The 26,128-nt window shown below is 41.8% G+C and overlaps 2 protein-coding genes across 2 annotated transcripts in view; both read right to left on the reverse strand.

The window, feature by feature from the left end:
• The window catches only part of LOC125996117 (histone H2A type 1-B), a 949,462-nt gene that overhangs the window by 781,018 nt on the left and 142,316 nt on the right, over positions 1 to 26,128 (reverse strand). The gene's annotated exons all lie outside the window — the stretch shown is intronic.
• Positions 4,374 to 16,262, reverse strand: ZNF184 (zinc finger protein 184). Its single transcript, XM_049764831.1, has 5 exons — positions 16,181 to 16,262; positions 10,490 to 10,557; positions 8,260 to 8,386; positions 7,288 to 7,377; positions 4,374 to 6,494 (listed from the first exon to the last, which is right to left on the reverse strand). The coding sequence occupies exons 1-5, from the start codon at positions 16,260 to 16,262 to the stop codon at positions 4,516 to 4,518; spliced, it is 2,346 nt and encodes a 781-aa protein (XP_049620788.1). The 3' UTR covers positions 4,374 to 4,515.

Genomic DNA, 26,128 nt, shown 5'->3' on the forward strand with positions numbered 1-26,128 from the left:
CTTTTTTCAATAGCTAAAATTAAAAACACAATAAAAATGTTGACAGAGGCCAGAGAGATAGCATGGAGGTAAGGCGTTTGCCTAGCATACAGAAGGTCATTGGTTCGAATCCCGGCATCCCATATGGTTCCCCGAGCCTGCCAGGAGGGATTTCCGAGCGTGGAGCCAGGAGTAACCTCTGAGCAATGCCGGGTGTGACCCCAAAATAAAAAAAAAAAACCTATGAATAAAAAAATTTTGGGGCCGGGCGGTGGCGCTGGAGGTAAGGTGCCTGCCTTGCCTGCGCTAGCCTAGGACGGACCGCGGTTCGATCCCCTGGCGTCCCATATGGTCCCCCAAGAAGCCAGGAGCAACTTCTGAGTGCATAGCCAGGAGTAACCCCTGAGCGTCACAGGGTGTGGCCCAAAAACCAAAAAAAAAAAAAAATAAAATAAAAAAAAATGTTGACAGAGATGTGGAACAACGGAAACTTGAGTATGGCTGGTGGTTGTGTAGGTCAGGACAACTCTCTGGGAAGCCATTTTCAGTGTCTGCTAAAGTTGAATATATATATATATATATATATCTTTCACACATCTTCATAGTAATAGGTGAAAAGATATATAGGTATCTATAATGTGCTATAGATATGCACAACAGAAATGAGCTCATGCATGAGAATGGTCTCAAAGGCATGCTTGTCACTCCATCACATTGGAAATCAAATGCTCTGTCTGCAGTATGACGGATAAATGGTATACTTACAGCCATTTGCAACATCATAGATTAATATCACAGATACATTCTAAGTAAAAAATTTAAACGAGATATAAAAGCAAACTAGGATCAGGTATTAAAAACACACCAAACTAATGGCGAGTGATAATTTTTGAGGAAAAAGAAAAGGCTTTGATTGGAGGGAAGATATTGGTGGTGCCCCATTTTTTTTCTCATCATACTAGGAGCAATTTTCTTCATTTAGTACATACCCAAACCAAATGATTCCTTATTCCCTCTATGATCTGTCCCTTCTTCAGCATCCTTCATCTTAGTACAGCCAACTTCTTTCTTCAGGTTACCTAGACCAAACCGTTAGAGCCCATCTAGTTTCTCTTCCTCTGACACTTGCATGTCAGTTATGCTTAAATATATAGCCTCATCCAACTCCTTCCAATCACTTTATATAAGTGCCCTAAAGCTCTTACATAGATTCTTGTAATAGCATTCCAGCATGACTCCTGAGTATGATTTTGGGGGGAGCAGATGGAGGATGAGTGGGTAGGAGGGCAATTTTCATATACTGTAGACTCCCAATGGTGCTCAGGGTTTCTGGTACAGTGCCAGAAATCCTCAAAGCATGTACTTCTCTTCATACTCCTGATTCTCTGCAATCTTTTGTCTACACTCAAGAAAGTGACCTTTTTTTTGGGGGGGGGGTTGGGTCACACCCGGCAGTTCTCAGGGGTCAGTCCTGGCTAAGAGCTCAGAAATCACTACTGGCGGCCGGGCGGTGGCGCTGGAGGTAAGGTGCCTGCCTTGCCTGCGCTAGCCTAGGACGGACCGCGGTTCGATCCCCCGGCACCCCATATGGTCCCCCAAGAAGCCAGGAGCAACTTCTGAGCGCATAGCCAGGAGTAACCCCTGAGCGTCACAGGGTGTGGCCCAAAAAAAACCAAAAAAAAAAAAAAAAAAAAAAAAAAAAAGAAATCACTACTGGCAGGCTTGGGGGACCATATGGGATGCCAGGATTCAAACCACAGTCCTTCTGCATGCAATTACCTCCATGCTATCTCTTCGGCCCTAGAAAGTGACCTTTGAAACATTTAAAATCAGGACTAGAGCAATAGTACAGTGAGAAGAGCATTTGTCTTGTTTACAGCTAACCCAGTTCAATCCAGTACCCAATATGGTTGCTCCCTAAATTATTCCTGAGTGCAGAGATGGGAACAAACCCTGAACATTGCAGGGTATGGTCCCAAACACAAATAAATTAAACTGAGTGACCAGATTATATGTTAATTTCTTCTTAATACTCACCAAGTTGACAAAAACCATTAGGTGGTTCAAAATCTATACTTTAGTGGCAGGTAAGGAAATGATCAATTTAGAAGAAAATGCTTAGATGTTCTGGACATTGAAACTTCCAAAGAAACTGGCATATGAAGGTATCAGAATTCTATGACTCATAAAGTCTAGCTTTATTTGTCATTTCTAAGACTGTTTTGTTTCTGGGCAGTTGACAAAAAAGGTTAGATTTCAAAACTGAACTGAATCATTACTGTTTTTTTTTTCTGGAATATTATTGTAACAGTAAGAAAAGTTATATAACCCCAATTTCCAGTTCTTCCATTATTATAGTATGATAAATACTATGAAACGAATGTTAGTTATATACAAGATGGTTATGGCATAAAAATGACAGAATTAAATGAAAACTACTTAGAAAATTAATGAAAATCATTTTCTATGTACTAAAATAAGGGTAAGAAGGGGGTAAAAAGTAATGCTGATATAACTAGTAGAGAGGTCTTGGGGATATAAAATTCCTGGTACAAAAACCAAGTTTGTGTTTACTATGGAGCCTTACTACCTTCTGCAGGGCTGTGTGATTAGCATGTTTTTCAAAGTTTGGGAAAAGGAGGACAGCCAAGCAAAGGAAAGGCATGACAAAAGATCTTTCTTCCACAGTTAACCTAATTTTTTTCATAAAAACTATACTCTGTAATAAAGGAATCAGGAGTGGAACGAAAACAGGCATTATCCCATTCTAGATAAATCATGATGTCTTCCACTTGAAGATCTCCTGATTGGAGGAATCTGCACTTGGAAACAGACACTTCATTCTCTCGTTTTGTGTGCTGGGTCAGTTTCCCACCACTGTGTATCCTATAACCTGATATTTATTCCTCTCATCTAATCCCCACCATCACAACTGATAGCGTTGATTCCTTCATAGTGGAAGCCCCAAGAAATTAAGAAATTCCAGGTTCGCGTTCAGTTATAGGCGTTTTAAATTATGACCGAAAAACCTCAAGATTTACATGTTATTTACATGTTGCTATTTTCTGAATTCTAGCTTTTCTCCAATATTTGCCATCATTAGTTAAGGAGATGACAAATTCCAATGTCCATCATTGCACTTATTGTACAAAAAAAGACTATTATGTTTTTATTTTTTCTTTTGAAAAATCAGTGGTGCCCAATATCCTAAACCTTGTTAAGGAAGAAAATAGGGTTCCTTTTATATAAATAAGGTCCCTTTCTCTGCTATTTTCTGATCTCAGGGATTTCCATTCTCAATGTCAGGCTGGGAAATCACTAATTTCTCTTAAAAGATCTGGCTTCATAACTAGATTAAGTCTGGAGAAAATATCTCTTTTCATGTCTAATCCTTATTTCTGGCTTAAACATCCTCCTGACCATGCTGGGACGAATAGTCACGAAATTTCTGGGCCCTCATATTGCAAGAGTGTCTCTCAGTGTTATTTTCCTCTGAAAGCAGATGTCCAAGGGAAAGCAAATGAAATGACTCCATCTTTTTTTTTTTTTTTTTTTTTTTGGTTTTTGGGCCACACCCAGTGGTGCTCAGGGGTTACTCCTGGCTGTCTGCTCAGAAATAGCTCCTGGCCAGGCACCGGGGACCATATGGGACACCGGGATTCGAACCAACCACCTTTGGTCCTGGACCGGCTGCTTGCAAGGCAAACGCCGCTGTGCTATCTCTCCAGGCCCCATCATTTTTAAAGCCATATAATTTCCTCATATTGGTGAGGAAACATTTGGAACTCAATTATTTCCTAATTTAATGTAGTTCTTTCCAAGATGCACAAGAGTTAAAAAAAATACTGACACCTGGGTTGTACTCTCTAGGCCAACAGAATTAAAATCTGTGGGCATAGGGTTTTAACAGTAGAATTTTAGAAAGTCTTTGAAAGTTATTCCACTGTGCAACTAAGTGGAAATAGCCTTCAGATTTAAATAACACTATTCAAAATGCAGAGGTAGTTGTGACAAACTCCTAGAATGTTAAGACATACTAGAAGAAGTTTAATATTTGTACTGAGTTAAACCATATGTTTAGTGAATCCTTAGTTTGAGTGTTTTTCATTAAATTAGGAACTAGGTACTTTACTTCAGTGTTAGATTAGTAAAATTATCGATAACTACTACCACCCTCATTTAGTTACTGAAGCACAGATGCTTTCTTTCTATGAGCAAAACATGCATAATTACATATTCTAAAGGCAACACAGCAAAATATCAATGTATAATAAACCTATTTAGAATATACTGTGAGTATACAAAACATATTAATATAAAACTCTAAATAACCTTTGAAATTATCTTCACTAAATCCCTCATTTCACAGAAGAAACTGAAGCATAAAACTTGAATTTTCCAATGGAACATAATTGTTTTAACAGTGTAATTGGCTTAAGTTCATCCCAGTGTACTTTCCATTCCACACTAGAACACACAGTTATTTTAAGCCATTCCAAAATCCACTCTGAATCGTCAGTACTTAGGAAAGTCCTACTAGAGTAGTATATCACCTACATTTATGATGTCCTTAGAAACCTCAGGGTGCAGTCTCTGGTGTTTGTTGAGAGCAGAACGGTACCTGAAAGCTTTTCCACAATCATTACAGCCGAAAGGCTTCTCTCCTGAATGAATTCTCTGGTGCTGAATGAGATAAGTGCTCTGACTGAAAGTCTTCCTGCATTCATTACAGTTATACGGCTTCTCCCCAGTGTGAGTGTTCTGATGTTCGGTCAGATGAGTACTTCGGCTAAATGTTTTGTCACATTCATTACATTTATAGGGTTTCTCTCCAGTGTGAATTCGTTGATGCTGAGTCAGATGAGAGCTCTGGCTGAAAGTCTTTTCACATTTATTACACTGGAAGGGCTTTTCTTCTGTGTGAGTTTTCTGATGTTGAGCAAGGGACGAACAGTGTCTAAAGGCTTTGCCACACTCAGCACATTCGTAAGGCTTGGCTCCTGTGTGGATTCTCTTATGTTGTGTGAGGTGTATGTTCTGGTTGAAGGCTCTTCCACATTCATTACACTTGTATGGTCTTTCTCCAGTATGTATTTTCCTGTGCTGAATAAGAGATGAACCATAACTGAAGGTTTTCCCACATTCCTGACACTGATAGGGCTTCTCACCGGTATGAATCCTTTCATGTTTAGCAAGAGAAGAACTCCGAATAAAGGCTTTTCCACATTCCTTACATTCGTAGGCTTTCTCCTGGGAATGAGTTTTCTGATGCTGATTGAGGTTGGAGAGATAGCTGAAAGCCTTTCCACATTCACTGCATTCGAAGGGCTTTTCTCTGGTGTGAATTCTACGGTGTTGGGTAAGGGATGAGCAATAACTGAAGGCCTTTCCACATTCATTACATTTGTAAGGCTTTTCTCCAGTGTGAATTTTTAGATGTTGGGCAAGGGATGACCAGTAACTAAAGGATTTCCCGCATTCAGCACAGTCATATGGTTTCTCCCCAGTATGTGTTTTCTGATGTTGAGTGAGATTTGAGTGCTGACTGAAAGCTTTCCCACATTCGTTGCATTCATATGGTTTTTCACCAGTGTGAATCATATGATGACGGATGAATGTTGAGGGCCCATTGAAGGCCTTCCCACATTCATTACATTTATAGGTTTTTTCTCCGGTATGAATTTTTTGATGTTGAGTGAGGTGTGTACTCCTAGTGAATGTTTTATCACATTCTTCACATTTGAAAGGTTTTTCTCCTGTATGAATTTTCTGGTGTTCCATAAAGTGGCCTCTCTGGCTAAAGGCTTTTCCACACACATTACAAGTGTACGGTTTCTCCCCAGTATGAATTCTTTGATGCTGAACAAGATGGGTTCTCTGACTAAAGGCTTTCCCACATTCATCACATTTATAGGGTTTTTCTCCAGTGTGAATTCTTTGATGTTGAATCAGAGATGGGCCTTCAATAAAGCCTTTCCCACACTGATCACATTTATATGGTTTATCTCCAGTATGAATTCTTTGATGGTTTATAAGGTTTTCGCTCCGGCTAAAGGCTTTATCACACTCGTTACATTTGTAGGGCTTTTCTCCAGTGTGTGTTCTCTGATGGCGAATGAGAGCAGAACAATAACTAAAAGCTTTCCCACATTCATTGCACTTACAAGTTTTCTCTTTTTTAACTGGATTCTTTTTGGCTTTGGTTTTAGTGGAGCTGTCTTCTGTTTGTATTTCTTGCTGTGTTATGAGGTTTGAACTCACATTGATGCTATTTTCAGACTCATTTCTAGTGCCTTTCTCATTGGTGGATACTGTCTTTTCAGTTGTTTTTACTTCATTTTCTAGAGTTCGTTGGTTTGCCTGTTGCCTCTCTAATCCAGGTTTCCAAGTACTTAAGTTGGAACAGCAAAGATCATCCCTTTTGTGTTTTTCTGCTATTGCCTCTGAAGATGTCTCTACTTCCACAATGTCCAGCCCTGGGACTGATACATTATTTTCTGATCCTTTCTCCCAATCTGGAAGAAAAAAATAAAATTCAGTTTCTACTAAATAAAGAGATGGGAGTAAAATCTGCTTTTGTGTGAATGATGTAGTGTAATGAAATATGAAGCTGTTAGAGGACATTCTGACAACTTTCAAACTTATGTCTTATTTGGGGAGAAAGTTGGAAGTGGCTAAGAGAAAGGTAAAGACTTTCCATTTCTCCACAGGGGAATACTTCATTTTCTTTTCTGTTTAAAGTACTGTGGGTTTACCATATTATTAATGAGCCAGCTTCATGTGAACACATTGGAACACCACATATTCCATCAGAGTGACTCTCCTAACTACTCCCCTATTTTTCCCCTCACTCAGACTTAAAGAACTCATAAGTCAAGCCCAGTTCTATAAACCAATTCTCAGGTTCTCTGACCACTTGTTATTCCCACACTATGTTTCTTTATATCCCACATGTGAGAGGTCATTCTGCATCTGTCCCTCTCTTTTTGGTTGACTTTACTCAGCACAATACCCCCCATTTATATCTCAAGGAATTTTTTTTGGGGGGAGGGGCCACACCTAGCAGCTCTCAGGGGTTACTCCTGACTCTGCACTCATAAATTGCTCCTGGAAGGCTCGGAGGATCATATGGGATGGCCGGGATCAAACCCAGGTCTGTGCCAGGTTAGCAGCATGACTGCTATGCTATTGCTCTGGCCCCCTCCCGAGGAACATTTTAAAGAGAAGTAATATCTATATTCTAGTTATGAAATTCTCCTCTCTCATGCTGATTGTTAAAACACTCATCTGTGAGTTTCCATTACATACCTTTAAATGTAGGTACTGAAATGCCTGGCTCCTCGATCCAAGTTCCTTGTTCTAATTGCGAAATGACATCAGGTTTGGAAACTTGAAGTCCTACTCAGAAGGACAGAAGAAGTAACAGAAAAATGCTATATTAGACTTGAGATGCACTGCTTTTTCCTATGAAAGAAATAACATGTGGGACATACCTGATAGACTTGAATAGCATTACAAACTTTATTAAAATTTTTACAGGGGCTGGAGCAATAGTACAGTAGGTAGGGCACTTATCTTGCATGTGGCTGATCTGCATTGGATCCCTGGTATCTCATGTGGTCCCCTAAGCCCAACAGGAGTAATTCCTGAATTGCAGAGTCAGTAACCCTTGAGCATTATCAGAAATGACTCAAAGACCAAAAAAAAAAGTTTTTTCATACAGGCCAGTGTAAGTAAAGCGAGTAGGAGGCTTGCCTTGCATGCAGCTAACCTGAGTTTAATCCACAACATGCCATATGCACCCTAAGCTTGCAAGGAAAGAGCCCCCCGAGCACAATCAGGAGTAAGCCCTGAGAACCACCAGGTGTGGCCCAGAAATAAACAAAACATTTCAGGATTATATAAAAAATTCCGTACACAAACAGGAAACTATTTGAAAACTGTACTTTTTGTTTGTTTGGTTGGTTGGTTTGTTTGGTTTGGGGCCAAACCCAGCAATGCTCAGAAATTACTTCTGGAGGGTTTGAGGGGACAGTATAGGATGCTGAGGATCAAAGCTGGACTGGCTGTGTGCAAAGAAGATGCCTTACCTGCTGTGCTATTGCTCGAACCTTATTGGGAATTGTTCTTGACTGAGAAAAATTATTGAGTCAAAGTGCTAACAAGAGTGTAGGAATCAGGAAGTTTTTTCAGTATGTAGGAATCTTTAGATTCTTAACAGAAAAAACATGCAAGGACCTTCATCTACTCTTTCAGATACTGAATCAGAGAAATCCTTACCTATTGAGACCAGGTGAGTATAGTTTTCTAATGTCACATCTCTGAACAAATCTCTCTGTACAGGATCCAACTGTTTCCATTCTTCCTGGGTAAAGTCTACTATTATATCCTTGAAGGTCACTGATTCCTAAAATTCCAAACATATTTCGATTCAGTCACAAATCATTTATCTAGAAAAGGGATGAAATTACCAGTGCTAACAAAAGTGAAACAAGCAATGGACTCTGAAAAAAATGATGCTATTATCTCATCTTTTGTAAAATAAATGTAAAATAGCACCTCATTCACAGATTTTTTTTTATTTTTTATTTTTGGGCCACACTCAAGTAACTCCTAGCTCTGCACTCAGAAATTGCTGCTGGTGGGGCCAGGCAGTGGTGCTAGAGGTAGGGTGCCTGCCTTGCCTGCGCTGGCCTTGGACGGACCACAGTTCAATCCCCCGGTGTCCCATGTGGTCCCTCAAGCCAGGAGCAGTTGCCGGGTGTAGGCCAAAAACCAAAAGAAAAAAAAAAAAGAAATTGCTCCTGGCAGGCACAGGAGATGATATGGGATGCTAGGGATTGAACCCAGGTCTGTCCCAAGTCATCCATGTGCAAGGCAAATGCCCTATCATTGTGCTATCACTTGGTTCGATTTGTTTATTTTAGTAATGAATGCTCATTTTTGGTAATGGAGAGATAATACAACAGGTAGGGCATTTGCCTTGCTTGTAGCAGACCCTCGTTCGGTCCCTAGTGCCAACCATATGGGGTTCCCTGAGCAGAGTCAGGTGGTTCACATACAAAAACAAAAGAAAAAAATCTGTGAATACTATATCTGAAATTACAACTCCCAAAATCAAATCTCGAGGGAAAAAAAAGTGATGCTTGAAATATGGAAACAAATGAGAAGGGAATCCTCTTTCAAACAAATAGGTGAAAGCTCTCCAACCTGCTTATTGCCTTGAGTTTCTAGATTGGCATGGTAGGAAAGAGAACCAGGACACTGCCCACCAGGTTCCTGAACTGGAGAGATAATAATGAGAGTTTGAGGAAATCTTGGTGGCTAGCATTTCTAGGGAAATACTATAGCAAAGAAAACTATACAAGGAAAAAACTACAGAGGTTCCCACATGAGTTTTCAAGAAAGCACCAGTTCATGGGCACATTAAGGGCACGGAGGTGTGAGAGGAATCAAGCAAAGGATTCAAGAAACAATAATGGTGTTCCTGGTGTTGGGTTCATGCTTGAAATGGCTTGCACCATAGTAACAGGGCTTGAATGGCATTAAACAGTCTATTCGGGGACCACCTAACACATCTTAAACTAGCAGGGCCAGAACTCAGTGGGCTAAATAACATATTTCACATCCAGAAGAGTACATCGTTCCCCAGAACCAAGCAGTTCCCCAACCATTGACCTCAGTATTACTGAGTGTGGCCCTAATATTTAAAAAATTAGTATCTGAGCCCGGAGAGATAGCACAGCGGCATTTGCCTTGCAAACAGCCGATACAGGACCGAAGGTGGTTGGTTCAATCCTGGTGTCCCATATGGTCCCCCGTGCCTGCAAGGAGCTATTTTTTTTTTTTTTTTTTGGTTTTTGGGTCACACCCGGCAGTGCTCAGGGGTTACTCCTGGCTGTCTGCTCAGAAATAGCTCCTGGCAGGCCCGGGGGACCATATGGGACACTGGGATTCGAACCCGGAGCTATTTCTGAGCAGACAGCCAGGAGTAACCCCTGAGCAATGCTGGGTGTGGCCCAAACACCAAAAAAAAAAAATTAGTATCTGCAAGTAATTCACAATCGCATGTATTTTAAATGACACAGGAGTCTTTTATGGGAACGCACAAAAAAATAAGTATACAGAACCCAAAAGGCTAAAAGATGCTATCTGACTATAAATTCAAGACTGAGAACAAATGAGCTCATGAGAAGCACAAACACAAACAGCTAAATGGACTGGGGAAGTATTTGAGCAATAAAGCACTTGCCTCACATCTACAAGAGCCTGAGTTCAATCCATTCTGGCCCTGCACAGCTCCTGAGTTTGTCCAGTAGTAGTTACATGGTGATTATTATTTGTTAAGATGGAAAGCTGATCTGAAAAGGTTTCTGCTAGGCAGATGGGCTCCCAGAGTACAATACAAAATTAATTGCCAACACTAAATTTTGTATATACATGCCTCACAGTAAAATAACACACAATCCTAAACCAAGAACCAAAGTGGCATTTCAAGAAACCCCCTTACCTGAAAACTGGTTGGCTGGTACAGAGAGTGTCCCTCCTGAAGAAGGGCCGATTTGGGAGAGGACAGATCTAGGGGAAGAAGAAGACACGGTGAATCTTGTTCATCTGAATCTGTTCTAGGCCATTTCTGAAATCTGTTTTCCTATCTGAAAATATGAAGAACCATGCCATTTCCTTTACTTTCAGAACCAAAGGAAAAAAAAAAGAGAAACTCTTTGAGGCCCTGGACTCTCATCAGTAGGTTCAGGATATGATATAATATAATATAATATAATTAATATAATATAATATAATATTAATGTAATGTAATATAATATAATAAATATATAATTTTTTTTTGGTTTTTGGATCACACCGGCGTCCTCAGGGGTTACTTTGGCTCTGCACTCAGAATTTGCTCCTAGCAGGCTCGGGAGACCATATGGGATGCCAAGATTCTAACCAGTCCATCCTATATTGGCCACATGCAAGGCAAATGCCTTACCACTGTGCTGTCACTCCTGCCCAATCTATAATTCTTGGAGAATTATAGATTTGGGTAGGATATATAGTACTTCCCTTGCACATGGCTGATTCAAATTCAATTCCTGGTATCATGTATGGCCCCCTGAGCACTACGGGGGTGAATCCTGAGCAATGCTGGATGTGCCCCTACATTTAGAAATTTTTTTGTCCCTATGTATTTGAGTGATGTGGATCATACAATTCACTTTTTCTCTTATTAAATAATGCATTTCTGCCTTCTTTGCCATGAATAAAATATAAATAAATCATGGTCTTCACAAACCATTCTTTGAAACTTTGGTATTAGTGCAAACTAATATCACAATGATATTTCACTGATATTACCCACCACCAGAAAACTTAATTTAAGTAGAAAAGGTCCATACTAACTATTGGAAGAATATAGAATAATTGGAAGGTTTTTTTTTTTTGGTTTTTTTTTTGTTTGTTTGTTTTTGTTTTTGGGCCACACCCTGTGGTGCTCAGGGGTTACTCCTGGCTGTCTGCTCAGAAATAGCTCCTGGCAGGCACGGGGGACCATATGGGACACTGGGATTCGAACCAACCACCTTTGGTCCTGGATCGGCTGCTTGCAAGGCAAACACCGCTGTGCTATCTCTCCGGGCCCAGAATAATAGGAAGTTTTGCACATTGTTGTGGGGGCATATACTTAGGAATAACTTAGGAAAACTATTTGCATTGTATACTAAGATAAACATATGCTCATGCAATGATTTATTAGCAATTTCACTCTGCTTAACAACCACAGAAATGAGGGCTATTTTCCCCAAAACAATAGTACAAATCCTTGTACTATTCACAGGATTTGTATTAATATCCCCAAGCAGTAAAGAACCCTGTGTCTGTCAATGGAAAAATTGAATATTTATGACATTATCATATATGACCTATTCATACAGCAAAATTATTATTCTAGATCCATTAAAAAGCTATTGATAGGAGCTAAAAAGATATTATAACTCCTGAATAGCACAGCACCTGAGACCATTAGTCCACCCGAAAACCTGAACACTGCTGGACTGGCTTAGAAACAAAACAGAAAAACTATTGAAATATCAAGCACAGGGGCCGGAGAGATAGCACAGTGGTAAGGTGTTTGCCTTGAACGTAGAAGGACGGTGGTTTGAATCCCGGCATCCCATATGGTCCCCCGAGCCTGCCAGGAGTGATTTCTGAGCATAGAGCCAGGAGTAACCTCTGAGCGCTGCCAGCTGTGACCCCAAAACAAAACAAAACAAAACAAAAAGAAATATCAAGCACAAATATACCTCAGAAACACTATGACAAAAAATAAAAATAAGCCAGACTTAGAAAAGTCTATTATATCTGACTCAATTTATATTGCTTCAGGTCAGCACAGACTGATAGATTGCATGGTCAGAATTCAGTAGTTGCTTCTAGAGGGTGACAGATGGAGCAGAGGCCCAAGAGAGAATTCAGGAGCTTTAAAAATATTCTGATTCTCGGGCCTAGAGGTTTTCCTTACAAGCAGCCGATCCAGGACCAAAGGTGGTTGGTTCGAATCCTGGTGTCCTATATGGTCCCCCGTGCCTGCCAGGAGCTATATCTGAGCAGACAGCCGGGAGTAACGCCTGAGCACCGCCGGGTGTGGCCCAAAAACCAAAAAAAAAAAAAAAAAAAAAAATTCTGATTCTGGGCCAGAGTGTGAGCACTGCCATAAGGGATTTGCTAGCATATGGCCGACCCAGGACAGACCTGGCTTTGATCCCCAGGATCCCATATGGTTCCCCTGAGTGCTGCCAGGTGTGGCCCAAAAATCAAATAAATAAATAAAATAAAAATTGACTTTTTTCATAAGAAGATAATCTTTTCAGAATAACATTTATCAGGAAAGCCTAGTAGAAGAAGGATAAAGGGGGGCTGGAGAGATAGCATGGAGGTAAGGTGTTTGCCTTGCATGCAGAAGGGTTCAAATCCCAGCATCCCATATGGTCCCCTGAACCTGCCAGGAGCAATTTCTGAGCCTGGAGCCAGGAGTAACCCCTAAGTTCTGCCAGGTGTGACTCAAAAACAAAAACAAAAACAAAAAAAAAAAAGAAGAAGGATAAAGGGACCTATTACTTTAGACTTTATTTTGACTGCACACAGAAATATGGCAGAAAATGAGGATGTTTTCTTGGAACTTTTAATTATAAAAGTTCCATCAACAGACATGTGTGTTATACTTTCAGAACATAGAATCAAGATAAATGTCTTGGTAAGATGCTTTTGATTTCAAGTAACAGAAACCAAGAGAGCCCAAGGAGGTGTCCTGACAAGCTGGAGTATACGCTCTGCATGTGGGAGTACCCAGGTTTGATCTTTAGCACCACATGATCCCCTAAAAACCAATGGAAGTAAACAAAGAGTAGCCCTAAGCACCACCTGATATGACATCCCCCGCCCTCCAATCACACACAGCCCAAGGGATCATTACAGCAGTGTTGGGGAACAGTCTGCAAATCAAACTATGGTCATAAGTGCCTACCTGCTATACTCTCTCTGAAGATTTAAGGGGCCATAAAACAAAGAAAAATGAGTATAAATAGAAAATGAACAGCCTTTAGTTAGAATAAGGAACAAGAGGATTGTAAGAGATTTAGTATGAACAAAAGTAGTACAACAATTGAGATTAAATTCTTTTTTTTTTTTTTTTTTTTTTTTTTTTGATTTTTGGGCCACACCCGTCGTTGCTCAGGGGTTACTCCTGGCTGTCTGCTCAGAAATAGCTCCTGGCAGGCATGGGGGACCATATGGGACACCGGGATTCGAACCAACCACCTTTGGTCCTGGATTGGCTGCTTGCAAGGCAAACGCCGCTGGGCTCTCTCTCTGGGCCCGAGATTAAATTCTTTTTTTTTTTGTTTTTGTTTTGTTTTGTTTTGTTTTTGGGCCACACCCGGCAGTGCTCAGGGGTTACTCCTGGCTATCTGCTCAGAAATAGCTCCTGGCAGGCACGGGGGACCATATGGGACACTGGGATTTGAACCAACCACCTTTGGTCCTGGATTGGCTGCTTGCAAGGCAAACGCCGCTGTGCTATCTCTCCGGGCCCCCGAGATTAAATTCTTAATAATAATTTACCTTAATCAAGTCAAGAAGAAACAGATAACTGGGACTGGAGTGATAGTACAGTTAGTAGGGCTCTGTCCTTACATGTAGCCAACTAGTTGAATCCCTGGCATCCCATTGTCCCCTACTCTCCACAGCCCATCAGGAGTGATATCTGAACGCAAAGCCAAGAGTAATCCCTGAGCTCTGCTGGGTATAGCCTCAGATCCAACAACAATCAACAAAAACAAAGAAACAAAATTAATTAGCAAATAAAGCTATCAGTAAAGACAAACATGGGAACAAATGGTTCACTGGTGAACTCACACTGAAAGCAAAAGCAAACATAAGTCCTTCTCAAAGACCCTTCCAAAATATTGAAAAGGACTGAAAACTCAAACTCATTTCCCAAGACCAGCATTATCCTATACCAAAGCAAAATAAAGGACTACCAAAAAACTACAAGAGATAAGGTGTCTGCCTTGTAAGCGCTAGCCAAGGAACGGACCGCGGTTCGATCCCCCGGCGTCCCATATGGTCCCCCCAAGCCAGGGGCAATTTCTGAGCACTTAGCCAGGAGTAACCCCTGAGCGTCAAACGGGTGTGGCCCAAAAACAAAAAACAAACAAACAAACAAAAAAACTACAAGCCAATATCCTTGCTGGATATAGAGATAAAAATTCTAAAGAGAAGGGCTGGAGCAGTGGTGCAAGCTGTAGGGCATTTGCCTTGCACGCACTAACCTAGGACAGACTGCAATTCAATCCCCCAGTGTCCCATATGGTCTCCCAAGCCAGGAGCGATTTCTGAGTGCATAGCCAGGAGTAACCCTTGAGCATCACCGGGTATAGCCCCCAAAAAGCAAAAAAAAAAAAAAAAAATCATATATTTATGGGATTATCTCTAGTTTGTAGGATGCTCCAACATACTAGATTCAATAAATGTTATATACCACATTAATGAATGATAAAATGTAAATGATTTAAATCAACATGCATTAGAAGGGCCGGCGAGGTGGCACTAGAGGTAAGATGTCTGTCTTGCAAGCGCTAGCCATGGAAGGACTGTGGTTCCATTCCCCCATTCCCTGGCCAGGGGCAATTTCTGAGCGCTTAGCCAGGAGTAACACCTGAGCATCAAATGGGTGTGGCCCGAAAAATAAAAAAGAATAAAATGCAGAAGAGACACAAACAAAAATTTAAAGTAAACCCTCAAATAAATAATATAGATATGGCATTAAGAATACTCGAAGGAAAACAAAACAAATCATATACAGAAGAATGAGTCTTTTTTTTTTTTTTTTTTTTGGGTTTTTGGGTCACACCCGGCAGCGCTCAGGGGTTACTCCTGGCTATATGCTCAGAAATCGCTCCTGGCAAGCACAGGGGACCAAATGGGATGCTGGGATTTGAACCACAGACCTTCTGCATGAAAGGCAAATGCCTTACCTCCATGCTATTTCTCCGGCCCCAGAAGAATGAGTCTTAACAGTGATAAAAGTGAATGAAATGGATCAATATCTGCAGCTGTAAAGTTCCCGGGCTGAGGATATGGCTCCAAGATAGAGCCTCTGTGTATAGATGTATTCCTGGGTACTACTGAAAAATAGCTACAGCTTGTAAAAGTCCTGAAGAAAACAGAGGAAAAGCTCCCTGGCACTGGTCTTGCTTCTTATTTTTATCAACGTGACAGTGAAAGCACAAGAAATAAAAGCAAAAATCAATCAGCTAGGCTACTTCTAATTAAAATGGTCTGCACAGCTTAAAAACTACTAATAATCAAACAAGAAGGCAACCTACAGAATGGAAGAAATGCATATAAACACGCATATAAACTTCATGAAAAGGAGTAACAATATGTAAGGAAATAAACATGTATAAATGAACTAAAAAGAGATCACAGAGATAGCACAGCAGGTAAGGTGCTTGCCTTGCACACAGATGACCTGGGTTCAATCTCTGGCATCCTATATGGTCCCCTGAGTACTTCCAGAAGGGATTCCTGATTGCAAAAGCCAGGTGTAGTCCCCAAAACAAACAAGATACAGTCTGACCTTAGTTTGGGGAGAGGGAAATCTCCTAGAAATTTTCAGCCATCTGGTCTGGTGGTTCAATACAAGGGCCCGTGGATGTGATGCTGCTGTGGTGCTGGGAACGACCTGGGAGAACTTGGCAACATCCAGCGCTGCACCCAGACATGCTTGGAAAACCATGGGGTGCCAGGGATTGAAGCAGAGGTAACTCTGCAAGGCATACACCTTTAATTACCCTTGTACTATCTCTCCAGCCTTTTGTGTATGTGGTACCAGGGATCAAACTCAGGGCCTCACCCGTGTGAAGCATGTGAATTATGCACTATGAATCTGAGCCACACCCCTAGACCTATATTTAAATGTCTTCATTTTCTTTTTTTTTTTTTTTTTTTTTTTTTTTTTTTTTTTTTTTTTTTTTTTAGTTTTTTGGGCCACACCCGTTTGACGCTCAGGGGTTACTCCTGGCTATGCGCTCAGAAATCACCCCTGGCTTGGGAGGACCATATGGGACACCGGGGGATCGAACCGCGGTCCATCCGCTTGCAAGGCAGACACCTAACCTGTAGCGCCACCTTCCCGGCCCTAAATGTCTTCATTTTCATAGTGGCTTTATCAATTTGCATTCCCAACAGTGGATGTTTGTGAGTATTTCTACCTAATAGATTATTCAATCACCCAAAGGAAATTTCCTTTATAACGACATTGATGAACTTGGGAACATTATGCTAAGTAAAAATAAGATAAAAAGACAGTGACAGCAAGATCTCACTTATATATGGAATTGGAAAAAGCCAAGTGTTTAGAAACAGTGAGTAGAAACCGTGAGTGGTTTCCAGGAAGTGGTGAGGTGTTCTACCAGTGGTCGGCAACTCACGATCCACATGTGGCTCTTTACACTTTTTATTTTTTATTTTTTTGGTTTTTGGGTCACACCCAGTGTTGCTCAGGGGTTACTCCTGGCTGTCTGCTCAGAAATAGCTCCTGGCAGGCACGGGGGACCATATGGGACACCGGGATTCGAACCAACCACCTTAGGTCCTGGATTGGCTGCTTGCAAGGCAAACACCTCTGTGCTATCTCTCCGGGCCCGGCTCTTTACACTTTTTTTTTTTTTGTGGATTTTGGGTCACACCCGGCAATGCTCAGGGGTTTTTCCTGGCTCCATGCTCAGAAATTGCCCCTGGCAGGCATGGGGGACGATATGGGACGCCGGGATTCGAACCGATGACCTTCTGCATGAAAGGTAAACGCCTTACCTCCATGCTATCTCTCCGGTCCCGGCTCTTTACACTTTTAATGTGGCTCTTCTGTGTGCCAGGAGGCTGCTCCAGGAGTCAGGACTCTGCTCCTAGCCTCTGTCAGTGCGCGCCCTGTGTGGCTCTCAAAATAAATTTCAATTGTGGTTTTGGCAAGATTTGGCTCAGTTGAAAATAAAGGTTGCCGACCACTGTTCTAGACTTAATGTACAACATTAGGTCAATCATTGTCAATCATTGACCATTCTGTTATGTGTGTATTTGAGAGTTGCTAAGAGGGGGCGTTTTGAATGCCGTTGCCCCCTACACACGCAGCCAGCGGATATATGAGGTGATGTGTTATTATGAATCATTTTGAAATATGTAGATGTGCCAAATATTCATGTTGGATGCTTAAATTTGAACAAATTACTGGTCGGATTCATGTCAATAAACATAGAAAAATTTTCTAAGCAATTCCTGTGCTTTTATAGTGATATGTTCATACTTTATCCTTTTTGAGGGGGTTACACCCAGCAGTTCTCAGGGATTGCTCCTGGCTTGACACTCAGAAATTGCTCCTGGCGAGGCTCAGGGAACCATATGGAATGATGGGATTCCAACCACCATGCTTCTGCATGCAAGGTAAATGCCCTACCTCCATGCTATCACTCCGCCCCCCCCTTACTTTATTTTTTGAACAACTGATTCAAGAGATAACAGTTACCATTTCCAGTGTGGTGCTTGGAGACCCTTCCAGTAGGTACCAGCTGCCTGAGCTCCAGCCCTTTGAGCCATCTGCCTGGCCCCAATAGTTGACTTGTCAAATTACACTTAATATTTGAAGGTCACTGTAGCTAGACATGCAATTGTAAGAAACCAGATACTTTGTATATTAAAAAGGAAAGAAAATTAAGTACAAAACTAGGGTAAGAATCCAAAAGCCAGAGAGATAACACAATGGGTAAGGCACTTGACAAACAGGGTTTGATCCCTGGCACCACATATGGTCCCCAAAACTCACTAGCAATGATTCCTGGGTAAAGAGCAGGAGCAATCCCTGAGCAAAGCTGAGTAAGACCCCCCCCCAAAAAAAAAATTAAAAAAAATCCTAGGGCTTGGAAAGAGCTCAATGAGTTAAGTGCCTACTCTGCATGCAGAGGCCAAGGTTCTATTCCTGGCACCACATGTGCCCTCTCAAACACCACCCAGATGTGTCCTCTGACCTCCCCTCCAAAAAAAAGACCAGTGATGTGGCTCAGCAGTGAAGTGCATGAAAGTGCATGCCTTGATACTAAGGATCAAACATAGTTTGAGGGCCAGAGGTAAGTCAGGGTTAAGGCACTTGTGCATGCGTCCAACCAGCTCAATCCCTGGCACCAAGAGAACCTAGAAATACTGAGCCAGGAGAACTTCCAAGCACAACAGATGTGGATCAAAAGTTCCCCTAAATAAAGAATAGTAAATGCTTTAAAAATTTTAAGCATATATGATCTAATGCCAGGAAACAGAATTTTAAAAAATTTAATGAACATCATGTAGCTAGAGCAATAGTACAGTGGGTATTTGTCTTGCTCACAGCCAACATGGATTCAACCCTATATGGTCCCCTGAACACCACCAGGATTGATCACAGCTGTGGGCAAAAACAAAACAATGAACAAACCAAAAGAACATCAGAATTTTAGGCATTTCAGACTATAATGATAGAATTATGTGTAGTTTTAGATAGTGCTTTTTTTGTTTGTTTGTTGTTTTTGGGTCACACCCGGCAGAGCTCCGGGATTACTCCTGGTTCTATGCTCAGAAATTGCTCCTGGCAATCATCTCCAGGGACCATATGGGATGCCAGGATTTGAACCACTGACCTTCTGCAAGCAAGGCAAATGCCCTACCTCCATACTATCTCTCCAGACCCAGATAGTGCTTTTTATAAATTGGATTTTAGGCCACTCTCAGCAGCTCAGGGTTTAGCCCTGGCTCTCTACTCATATCATTCTTAGCAGTGCCAGGGATCTAACCATGGTGGGACAGATTAAAAAAACAAAACAATGGGGCCGGTGAAGTAGCACTAGAGGTAAGGTGTCTGCCTTGCAAGCGCTAGCCAAGGAAGGACCGGGGTTCGATCCCCCGGCGTCCCATATGGTCCCCCCAAGCCAGGGGCAATTTCTGAGCACTTAGCCAGGAGTAACCCCTGAGCATCAAACGGGTGTGGCCCAAAAAACAAAACAAACAAAACAAAACAAAAAACAAGAGTCTAACCCCTGTACTGTCTCTCCAGTCCCTAGGTGGTGATTTAAGAAACATGCTGCCAGAGAACTAGACATATCACGTCAAGCCCACCGACAGATCGCAGGTTCTTTTGCTTAGAAAATAATTTGTGTGTAGAAGTTATGTATTGGGGGCCGGGAAGATGGCGCTAGAGGTAAGGTGTCTGCCTTGCAAGCGCTAGCCAAGGAACGGACCGCGGTTCGATCCCCCGGTGTCCCATATGGTCCGCCCAAGCCAGGAGGATTTCTGAGCACATAGCCAGGAGTAACCCCTGAGTGTCAAACGGGTGTGGCCCAAAAACCAAAAAAAAAAAGAAAAAAAAAAAAAAAAAAGAAGTTATGTATTGGAGGAGGGGTGGGGACACAACCTGCAGTGCTCAGGGTTACATCCTGGCTCTGCATTCAGGGTCATTCCAGGCAGGTCTCAGGGGATTCTAACGGCTGTCCTGTGGCTCCACCCCCCAAAAGCTATAATAATTTAGTCACATAACTGCAGGGCATCGGTGTAAGAGCTGCCTCTTGCTTTGAGGGACTAAGAATATTAGCACCGAAGTTACTAGAAGAGACATTCCTGCCAATTATAAGGAATGAAACAGAGAAGACCAGGAAGTTGCCTACATCCAAAGTGGAGAGTTTATGCCAAACTTACTCAAGAACAGTCTGTACAGACGACCATGGATCACAAAACTGATGCTTATCTCAGATTACCAAGATATTTTTCTCCGTGCAGCATTTATTGTTAGAGTATTTCCCAATGTTCCTTTTCATCCCCCAACACCCCTGTAAGTTCCGTGTGAATCTCTCTGTCTCTGTCTCTCTCCCTCTCCCTCTCCCTCTCTCTGTTTCTCTCTCTCCCACCCCCCCTCTCTCCCTCTCTCAGATTTCATCTTCTTTCCCTTAATATCATAATATCATAAACAAAGGGCTTCCCTCTTCCCATTCGCTCAGCTGTCACGGCTTTGACCTTCCTTCCCTTCACGGCAATTCATCCGTCACCCTACCTCCCTCACCCCCAGCAGTACCCAACGAACCTTCTTCCATTTCAGAAGCTCATGGATGCCTCTGGAACCCGGACAGGGTTGCCCCAAGCAGCAAGCGTCCCTGCAGCTAGATCCTCAGGCTTGGTGGGGCTTGAAAGTCCGCGAAGGAACCTGCAACTGGCTGACGTTGGCTACCCTAAAAAGACAGAAGAGGGGTCAGACGTGATGTCAGCCTCTCACCCCAGAGTTTTGCAATCATGCCCATGAAAGAGATCAGTTATCCGAGAGCACCCACAAACAAGCATCCTAGAACTTCTGGAAAAGATCAGCGCTCAGAGAGCACCCACAGGCATCCAAGAGCTTCTGGGGAAAAAAAAAAAGGTCATTGCATGCAAGAGCTTCTGGAAAAGATCAGTGTGCTCCAAGAACACGCACAAGGCATCCAAGAGCTTCTGGAGAAAAAGATCAGTGCATGCAAGAGCTTCTGGAAAAGATTAGTGCTCAGAGAGCACCATAGGCAATCCAAGAGCTTCTGGAAAAGATCAATACTCCGAGAACACCCACAGGCGTCCAAGAGCGTCTGGAAAAAAGATCAGGGCATCCAAGATCTTCTGAAAAAGATCAGTGCTCTGAGAGCACCCACCCACAAGACTTCCAAGAGCTTCTGGAAAAAAGAACATTGCATCTAAGAGCTTCTGGGGAAAAAAAAAAGATCAGTGCATGCAAGAGCTTCTGGAAAAAAAAGATCAGTGCATGCAAGAGCTTCTGGAAAAGATCAGTGCTCAGAGAGAGAGCACCCAGAGGCACCTAAGAGCTTCTGGAAAAAAAGATCAGTGCATGCAAGAGCTTCTGCAAAACATCAGTGCTCTGAGAGATGCATCAAGCGCTTCTGCAGAAGAACAAACAACAGTGGCGATCCCCTTGGCATTGGGAGGTTCGGCTCCAGTTTCCAAAAGCCCCCAGGTGCCCCCAGAGGGTCGGGCCTGAGGCAACCCCAGAGCAGACAGGCGGGGAGACACACACCTGTTGAGGCGCGGGCTGCCCGGGCGGGCCGAGCTGGGCCTGGGCCCGGAACAAAAGAACAAAGCCCTCCAGGGCCCGGGCGGGTCCTGCGCACCGGGGGGCCTAAGGGGCGCCCCCTGGCACGACTCCCCGGCTCCCCCTTAGAGCGAGCCAGGCCAGTGCCTCAGGAGGCGGCAGGGTGACGTCACGCGCCCTGAGGCTGCCCGGCGGTTGCCATGGTGACGCCTGGGCTTCCCGCCCAGCCCACCGGGTCCCAGGCGCGGGTCCGAGGCGACGGGCAAGCGGTCTGCTCAAGCAAAGCCCAGCCGCCGCCAGCCACGGCCCCCGAGCCCAGCTCTCTGGTCCCACCTAGGGCTGCTTTCGGCCACTTCCGGTGGGAGCGGCGCGCGCAGGCTCGGTGCGCCGCCACGAAACTACATTTCCCAGAAGCCTCCGCGGCGCCGGAGCCTGTGCGCTTGCGCCGGTGCCTGTTGGGCCTTGGCCTTGACTCTATGAAATCCCCAAGGTCTAGGTTGGGGAAGTGGCACGGGGGTAGTGCGTCTGTTTTTGCATGCAGAAGGACAGCGGTTCCAATCCCGGCATCCCATATGGGCCCGCCAGGAACGAATTTTGAGCGTAGAGCCAGGAGTAACGTCATGATTAAATTAAATTAATTAAATTGAATTGAATTAAATTAAAATTAATTAAATTAAAATTGATAAATAAAATAAACTAATATAATATAATAACAAAATAAAAATCAAATAATAAAATATTGTAAAAAATAACATAAATAAAAAGTCTTGGGGAGATTTCTAGTAGATTTCTGGGACTGGTGGTAGCACTCATTTTCTGCTTCTAGAACTAGATGAGTTTTTCCTGCATCATTTGGTGCATCATGTTTCATAATGCACAATATAGCATGTTTCGTGTTGCACAACATACACCATGTGCCGTTATTATCCTTCCCAAATTCTGCTCTTTGTTCTGGTGTTCTTAGTTAATATGGCCTGATAATTTGCAAAAATGGGCCAGGATGCCTAATGGGCCTAAGCGAGTTCAGGATGCCTCATCGTAATCAGTTGTGTGGACCAGCGTTTTTCAACTTAGCGTAACGTCCCCAAGTTCCACTAGTATGCCATAAGATATTGTCTGGTGTGTTATGGGGAAAATTCCAATTGCATCCTTAACATGCTGCTGAAGGGCTCACAAATAGACCAAACAGGCCCAGGTTTCGCACTGAATGACTGAACAGAAATAGGAACAATTATAAAATACTTTACTATTTCATAATAAAGTAATTATAAATCATTTCTTTGTGCTTATTTGATTCCTATTCAAGAGAATGACTTTATATATAGTTAATATAGGCACATAGCTAAATTTATTTTAACATTTTCTAATGGTGGTGTGCCTCGTGATTTTTTTTTTTTTTTTATGAAAAAAGTGTGCCTTTTCACAAAAAGGTTGAAAAATACTGGTAGATGACTCAATTCACACGAAATAGCCAGTGGAACCCAACCTTGGCCTGTCAGTATCTCCATAGAAAGAATCTTAACAGAAGTCGCAGGTTTTGGACTTTGCATGAGGATGGGAAGGGGTTGGGAAAATCAGATCTAGTCACTGTGAAGCTACTGACTAATAGAATTTTATACTTACAAATCTTGGCACGAATACAACAACAATTACAAGAACAACAAAAGGGGAACTGTATCTAGAGGCTTCAGAGCAGGTTGCAGAAAAGCTCAGTAGGAGCTAGAAGACTCCTGCAAACAATTTGGATTCTCAAGAGATAGTAAGGTGTAGCCTGAAGAAAATCAAAAAGAGGCAACAGACTGCAATCAAAACATACGTATATAAAAATGCACTAGTGAAATTAAAGTTGTCCTCCAGGAAGAAGCTGTAAAATAAAGAAGCTGAAAGTTAATCAGTTCTATATAGGATGTTCCTTTGAGAACAAAGAGTTGAGCACAAAACCCTAAACAGTGTCCAAAAAAGGAATAAAAATCCTTTTTTTTTTTTTTTTAGGAATAAAAATCTTAAGGAAAAGAGGAAGATGAAATAAATGGTGAAATGTGACTTTTAATAACAGATTATTCTTGACTTGATATAATTTCTTTATACTTATCAAAAAAGTTCATTTTCATAATTTGGATAACTTTGCAAACAACTGTTTCTTTGATGGTTTCTTAAAACTGTTGCTTTTTGACCCCTTCCAAAGTTCTTTTTTTTTTTTTAAAAAAAAGAAAACTTTATTTATTGATTGGTATATTGATTGGTTTTTGGGCCACATCCGGCAGTGCTCCGAGATTACTCCTGGCTCTTCTCTCCAGCCCGTAAAACCAAGTTGGCTCGCCTGGCATTATTAGCACCACATTCTAAACAACTGAGCTAACCAGCCAGGGTCCTTCCAAAGTTCTTTGTTCAAAAGTGACTAGTAAAATCATTTTCTTTCAAAGGGCTGACCAGCTCCTTTTTAAAAAGTGACTCCACAAATATTGCTCTTCACACACTTAGAGACATATTGAATAATCTGTTCCATATTATTTAGTAAATGAAGAAGGTAGACCTTGGATTCACTGATTTTGGGGGGCACATGCTCAGTTTTTTCTTAACTTTTTAAAAATGATGGTGTATATGACATAGAACATTGTGAGTTTCAAGTATATAGAATAACTTGATATTTCTATATTTTGCAAATCTGATCACTACAGTAAATCTACATAACAAATATCTGTTACCACTCATACTTGTGAGTAAATGGATTATTTTGTGCATGATGAAGAATGCTCTCTTTTACTTAATTTTTTAAGTAGAAGCCACACCCAACAGTGTTCAGTGGGCCACACTCAGTGGCCGAAACCACACACAGGACTTCACAAAACCTACAAGACTTGCTCTCCTACATGAGCCCTTTCCACCCTCTACAATACCACATCCAGGTCTTAATCTCTAACTCTGATCTTTAATGAAGAGATGGACCATTTCCAGCATTTCAGGGGGAGTGATGGTAAAATATTACAGCCATTTTTTATGTATGTTTCTCATAAAACTAAATGCATTCTTAAAATAAGACCTAGCTGTATTCACGGTAGTTACCGAAAAGTCTACCATTCCCCCCAAATACACAATTGATAATTAACTTTAGTTTAAGTACATCACTAGGAACATTCTCTTAATTTGGATCTACACTTGGTCAAACTCAGGGCTTGGCACTCAAGAATCATTCCTAGCAGTACTCAGGAATATAGGATGTTACTGGTTACTGAATCCAGGTTGTTCACATGCAAGACAAGCATCTTATCTACTGTACTATGTATGGCTTTAGCCCTACTAGGAATTTTCTCTGATACTTTTGGGGTGTGCAGCCCAAACTGACAGTACTCAGGTTACTCCTGCCTCTGCACTCAGGAATTGCTCCTGGCTGAATAGGAGATGGAACCTGGGTCGGCCACATGCATAATAAGGACCCTATCTGCCCTACCTACTCTCTCTAACTTTCTAAATACATGGGTTTTTACCTTTATTAAGGTAAAAGAATAGAAATGTCATGTCACTAAAAAATGACCAAAAGCACTTGTAAGATAATTTGCTGTCTGTGATCCTCCAAGAAAGATTGACTATAACCTCGAAGATCTGGTTCTAGAGCCAGCTGAAGAAGCAAATAATTGAAAGATGAGGGGACAGGTAGTATAAGAGCTTTATTTATTGAGCAGCATGTCAACAGGATGGGAAAATGGTGTCCTTGTTCCAGACTACCTACATCAACATCAGAAACAGCCTGATCTGTTCTGTTCTGTTCTGTTCTGTTTAAGAACACTACAGTTCAGTAGGGTTCGGTGAACTGTACATATTGAGAAAAACACTGCAGACAAGTCTGCTCATTGTTCCCTTAAATGAGCTCATGATGGATGGTTTAATAGTAAACGTTATTAAAGAGAAGAGGAAACTCATCTTCCTGCGATTTGAGTAGGCAAAAATTTCTTTTTTAAGAAGCACAAAGGGGAAACCAGAAGACACTCCATGTCACCCTGACTTTGACATGGGGTCTGTACAGAAAACAGACCTGCAGAAACCTGAAAGCAACAAACGTGATTGTGAAGAGCTTTTACTGGGATCATAAAGAAAGACGTTGGGGTTGGACAGCCTAGTATGTCTGTAACCTGGAGCTGGTCTTATGACAGAATATTTTAAGGGTAAGGTCTCCCTGTATTTACGCCAAAGGTTTTTTTCTCTATTTCTCCCCACATTTTGCATGCCTATGCAAACAACTGCTCCCCCTATTAATTATATATATTTTTATCTATTATCTTTGAAAAAAAAAAAGAGCTTACTAAACCTTCTATTATTGTATTAATGACTTTATTGGAGATACAATAATTTTCACAAAATTACTTGCTACTGAACTTTTCTTCTTTTTTCTTCTCTTCCATTTTATTTTTTAAGTTTTTCTCTATATTTTCTTTCTAATTTTTGATTTTATTTTTGTTTTTGTTTTTGGGCCACACCCGGCGATGCTCAGGGGTTCGTCCTGGCTGTCTGCTC

This window comes from Suncus etruscus, chromosome 18, assembly GCF_024139225.1.
Source record: "Suncus etruscus isolate mSunEtr1 chromosome 18, mSunEtr1.pri.cur, whole genome shotgun sequence".
Lineage (NCBI taxonomy): Eukaryota > Metazoa > Chordata > Mammalia > Eulipotyphla > Soricidae > Suncus > Suncus etruscus.